The 6000-nt window shown below is 27.5% G+C and overlaps 1 protein-coding gene across 1 annotated transcript; it reads right to left on the minus strand.

Moving 5' to 3' along the window:
- Positions 1 to 26: 26 nt before the first annotated feature.
- LOC108330524 (1-aminocyclopropane-1-carboxylate synthase CMA101) lies at positions 27 to 4997 on the minus strand. Its single transcript, XM_017565003.2, has 4 exons — positions 4857 to 4997; positions 4284 to 4415; positions 1412 to 1572; positions 27 to 995 (listed from the first exon to the last, which is right to left on the minus strand). The coding sequence occupies exons 1-4, from the start codon at positions 4995 to 4997 to the stop codon at positions 83 to 85; spliced, it is 1347 nt and encodes a 448-aa protein (XP_017420492.1). The 3' UTR covers positions 27 to 82.
- Between the last annotated feature and the right edge of the window lie 1003 nt (positions 4998 to 6000).

Raw genomic sequence — 6000 nt, forward strand, 5'->3', positions numbered from 1 at the left:
GAAATCATCACTATTCATCACCCCTGCAATAATCTGGAAATGTAGAGAATAGAAGGTTAACGAAGCATACGAGTTCCCCCACTCAGCAATTGACCCTGACAGATTGCTCACAAGTACAACCGTTGTCGTTGACAACAGAGACGGTTGAATCTATAAAAGCCTTCATTCGCCGCATTGCAACTTTTAACGTGGCTTCGGACATGTTGGCAAAACATACCCTAAACCACCCAGGTTCAGAGCAGTGGCAAGAAGAGCCAGGAGATATGTTCAACCCAACATGGCAAAGAATCATCATCCAAAGCTCCTTCTCTGCCTCAAAACTCGCAGAGCTTAACAAATGTCTCATGTCCACCCAACAGAACAACCCTGCATTGCTTTTCAAGCACTGAATCCCTGCGTTTCTCAGACCACAAACTAGCATCTCCATGCGCCTCTTCACTCTCCTCTGATTCTCTTCAATGTAATTGAAAGCGAACTTCTTGTCCTTCAGCACGTTGGCCACCAAATGTTGAGTCTGTGATGAAACCAATCCAAAGCTTGACATTTTTGTTGCGGCGGCCACCACCGTTTCGTTTTCAGAGTAAATCATCCCCACCCTAAATCCTGGTACTCCGAGATCTTTGGAGAGACTGTATATTATGTGAGTACGATTCCGAATGTTGTTGATGCTACTTGTTCTCTCGTTCACAACTTCCATTATGCTCACGAATTCGGGTGGGTCGAAGACCGTGCCCGAGTAGATTTCGTCGCTGATTATGTGAATGTTCTTCTCGATTGCGAAATCAATTAGAAGGTTAAGTTCCGCTTTGGTCATGGTTGTTCCTAGTGGGTTCGAGGGGTTTGTTACTAAGACCCCTTTCACTTTGAGATTCAACTTTTGTGCCTTTTGATAAGCTTGTTTTAAAGCAGAGGACGTGATTCTGAAACCATTTGAACTTGAGCAATGCAATGGAACAATCTCAACCCCTGTTCTCCATTTCAGATCTCTATCAAACCTATCCAATAGCAATATAAAATTATTTTACACATTTTAGACTAACAGTCAAATAATCGGCGTACGTGTGTAATATATTTCAATGGTTTAATTTTTTTTTTTATATTTAAGTTTTTTATTCGGTTTGATTTTTATATTTTTTAATTTAATTGAATTTTTATTTTTAGAAAAAATAAACACTTAATGAGATCTTTTCCATTACGTCTTAAAATTTAAAATTGTCATTTATAAAAAAATTTAAATGGTGTTAATATTAATTTAATGTTATATATTAAGTCTTTTTAAAAAACAAAAACAAAAAATACAAATATAAAAATCAAAATAAAATAAAAAAATTAAATATAAATGACCCAAATTATTAATTAAGATTATTTGAATATATGATTAATTGAGAAGAGAAGAGAAGAGAATTTATACCCGGGATAGTAGGGTGTGGGAAGAATGAAAGCCTCTCCTGGATGAGCAAGGCAAAACATCATAATCTCATTAGCAAGAGTGGCACCAGCGGTAAGGACCAGCTTCTCCGGAGCAAATTTTATTCTATTTCCTCTTATTTTGGACATAAATTCCACCAGTTCCTTCAAGGGACCAAAACAAGTTTACAAACTAATCTTCTATCTTATAATTTCAAATATAAACTCACAAACTTTACAAATTAAATAATATATTTACAAAATTTTATTAAGTATTTTAAGTAATTTTTCCTATCAAATTACAGTTTTACTTCAATTGTCAACCTCATTATTTTAAATGCGTTTTTAATTTTAAATAAGCTTCTTTATCACAACCAAAATAACAGGATATATATATATATATATAAACAACTTCTAAATCACTAATTTGGTTTCAGTATAACATGGTAATTAAATTGATTTTTATATAATTGATATTAAATGAATTTTTATATAATAATAATTAAATGATTTGTGATTAAGATCAATCTCTAATATTTGTTATCAAAAATTTAATTATTTATCGTAATTAGATTTTAAATTAGTTTTTAATTAAACTAGTAACTAATTTAATTTTTTTAGAAACTAGTAATTTAATTTTTAAAATCAGATTTTTTTATATTAGTGATAGATCTTGTGATACAAACTTTCTCTGTACATACAAATATTTAGCTATTTGAAAAATGCTAAATAACTTTTCATTTTGCATATATGTATTTTTAAATAACAGTTTCATATTTATTTTAACTCGACCTGTGTTATATAAATATGTTCATACTGTTTTCAATATTAAAAAAAAATAGAGTTGTTTCTAATTATCTTTTAATTAAACGACTCTAAAGTATAGTCACACCATTTGTACCAAAGATTTATGTCTCTCTCTTTTTTATTTTTTTGTTGACTGTTTTTCTTACGCTGATGACTCCATGATCAAGTACAAATAACCAAAGCAGCGCAAACATGTTACGTTGTACGCGAGAAAAGTCTTCGCATGATTATATGTAAGAAAACGGTGCACTTCTATAGGCCATAGTTTTAAAGAAAAAAATTTAGATACAATATTACGCTTCTTTTAGTTAAAAATAGAGTTTTATTGTAATGATGTTCAAAAAAAAAGTTGTCAAGTTATTTCTAATTTTATTAAAACAATAACTCTAAAAATACTTATAGAGTGTTGTACCTCGGTTTTATGTATTTATTCAGTTCAATTTTTCTAGGCATACTTCAAACTAATGAACAGACAATACAGCAACACAAACATATTATGTTGGACAAGATAAAAGTGTTCATGTAAGAAAATATCATTGAACACTTTCACGTATGAAGCCATGAAAATGTAAGAAAATCAAGAATGGTGCCAAGATGAAATTTATTTTAATGAAAGAATAATACGACGAGTTACCAAGATAAAAAAAATTTAAATGAAAAAACTACACTGCATTGTAGGAGACTTTTCTCTCTCTTTCTAGTCTAATGATATTTTTTCTTGGATTACTTAAAGTACAAATGATAGTAATACAATCAAGTTATTTTCATTGACAGGTTTTCTCAATGTTTGCGAAAATATTCACAAAACACTATGTGTTGATTTCACAATGTTTGTATCATTTTCTCTTCGTTTCACTATTCATAACTTATTATCTTGATCAAAATATAAATTATTAATCAATAATATTAAAAAAATCATTTAAAACTTTTCATTTTTCTTAATGTAATAATAATTATGGTGTGTTTATAATTGATTATATCATGTTAGACCAAGCTTGGATTTTACTCACTTCCACATATAATTCATACAGTAGATAATCAAGTGTTTCATATTGTTTTGAAAAAACTTGACCTTTCAAAAATAATGAATTATTTCTAACAATAATTAATTATGTTAAGTTTTGTTTCTTTTAAAAAAATTTCGCATCACATCCACTGATGATAAATTAAACTAAGTAATAATCAATTATATTATGAAAAACATAATCAATTATATAATCGATTATATCATTAAGTTACTTAAAAACTTCTTTTTCCTTTTCAGACATAATTTCACATCTTTCAAATTCAAAGAATAAAAATGGTGTAAATTATACACATGTTACAATTTTAACTTTTGAAACAATATAACATTATTTTTCACTTGAAATTATCAAGGAAAGTTTAATATATATATATTTGAAAAAGCTCACATAAAATATCAAATTTGTTTATTATATTTCCTACTGATTCTCTTAAACTTTTTTAAACATAATATAGATAAAACCATAAGGTTATGTTTTTTTAAGTAAAAATAGAAAATATACCCATTAGAATTGAACTAATATAATAGATATAAAAAGGTTGGTTATTGCAATTATAACAATCAGTGAAAAATATGCGCCGTGGTAAAAATATAATAAATTATAAAATAATTATAAAAATAAATAATTTATATAATCTTTTTATATAAATAAATTTTTATTATAAATAATTATTTGAATATAAAAAAGTAGTCATTAAAATGATGAAATTAGAAAATATTTTGCATTATGAATAATTATTTGAATTTAAGAAGATAGTTACTAAAGGATAAAATTAAAAAAAAATATTGGAAAAAAATCATTTCCCTATATTGTTGTGTTTAAGTAAAAGTTAAGTCTCACTCACACATTCAATGCCAAAAAAATAACAGTAAATTTAATCAATAATATTAAATATGTTACTATTTTAATATAACTATTTTAAATTCTCACTAATTCTATTTTCCTTACAAACGTATACTAAAAAAACACATAAAAACCTAATTATAAAAGGAAACAAAAATTACCACCCCCATTTCCTTATTAAGGAAAATACTTGTGTGTTACCTTTTTTAAAGCAGGTAATCCATGATAATCTTGGAACAGAGCAAGCTCTCTAAATACAGATACCCCATCTTGCTTCATCCCCACAATTTCAGGATTTCTCTCAAGCCATGATTCAAGAAGGTCAAATGAGAGCTGCAAATTAAGAGATTTCAGCAAAAAATTGTTGAATAGCTATACCTACAGAATGAATAATATGTTTATATATATATATTAATTAATAGTCGCACACCAAGGAAATTTACATGTGCACCGCACTCAGAAAACATTGTGTTGACATATCCCAACCCCTTGTTGCAAGGTCAACTGGTCAAGCATGCTTGTTTCAAACATTCTCGTGTCTTTCTGTCGGGACTTTTTGTTTACTTTTCTCTTTAAGACACATTTTCTTCTTTTTAAGATGTCTCTTATCAACATGAAGCAGGTCTATATTTGATAATCGAACTTTTATTCACATGTTTAACAGATATAATTAACAGTAAGTAATAGTTGTTAGTAGAGCAAGGAGCCTAGTTCATAGGAAGCAAATTAATGTGTGTTAATTAAGATGTAATTTAATGAGGTAATTAAGTTAACCTGATTCTCTGCGAGTCCCATCTGAATGATTCCGGTTGGGTTTCGAATGTGGTGATAAGGATTCTTGTCGTACTCTTGCCATCCTAGAAAGTAAGAAGAGTCTTGGCCATGAGAGTCCTCAGTAGTCTTCCTAGACAGCATGTCTTTTAACCCTAAATCAGTGTGCGTGAGCAAAACTGACTCCAGAATCAAAACACAAGTGAATGGTGAAAGATTTTTTAACGTCTGATGTGGTGAAATAATGATATGCTAGGGTTGTGTATTTATAAGGACGAAATCTTAAAGACATGAGCCCGACAATGGGAATGACCTCTTCCATTGACATCATCAAACCAAGCATGGAAACATTACTTCTATTAACTAATTATTATATTAAATTTTTTTCAATAAATACTTTTTTTAAAATAGATATAAAAATATTGATAAATAATATTATATCACATTTATTTCTGTTTTCATATTCAATTTTAAAAAATAGATATTATCTTTACTCATATTTATTCAATAAGAAAGTTTTTCATAAAAAAATAACATATCTAGACAATATCTAATATATATATTCATTTGTCATCTTTAGGAAAAAAAACATTAGTTTTCGTGAAACTAATAATTTTATATAGGTTCTTTTATACATTTGTTAAAGTCATATCAATTAATAAGTATTTTTTTAAGTAAACATTATGTTATTTTTTTTATTTATTTTTTTTTGGAAAATCTATTAAAGTCAAACAATCTAGAAAAAAAAAATAACTATTATACACACTATTTGTTTATCTCATGAGTTCTTGATGAAGAATATATATATATAGATAGATAGATGAGTGAATTAGTTCATTGTATGAGTTATTGAATTATAATTGATGTTTTAAATACATACATGAAGATCTTTTGTGCATTTTTTAGTATTGACTTAAAGAAACTTACAACATATATCATCTTACTTCATTTGTTTAAGTTATACAGAGTATTAAATATGAGAAACCGAAAAATTCTTAAACATTTTAATATTTGCAAAACCTTTGATTGTTGTATTGAACTGTTGACTCTTAGGTTTATTAGATTTATTATTGATTTAAGTATTGGATTAAGTCAAATATTTAAGAATTGCAAATTTAGACCGTTATTTTCTTTTATTTTTTTATAT

This window comes from Vigna angularis, chromosome 4, assembly GCF_016808095.1.
Source record: "Vigna angularis cultivar LongXiaoDou No.4 chromosome 4, ASM1680809v1, whole genome shotgun sequence".
Lineage (NCBI taxonomy): Eukaryota > Viridiplantae > Streptophyta > Magnoliopsida > Fabales > Fabaceae > Vigna > Vigna angularis.

Bases quoted from the DNA above. Each gene is read 5' to 3' on its own strand.
- LOC108330524 (XM_017565003.2), bottom strand. From the start codon at position 4,997: ATGCTGTCTAGGAAGACTACTGAGGACTCTCATGGCCAAGACTCTTCT. The intron at 4,416-4,856 runs GTTAACTTAATT...CTTAATTTGCAG, and splicing joins TGGGACTCGCAGAGAATCAG to CTCTCATTTGACCTTCTTGA. The intron at 996-1,411 runs GTATAAATTCTC...GCTATTGGATAG, and splicing joins CCCACACCCTACTATCCCGG to GTTTGATAGAGATCTGAAAT.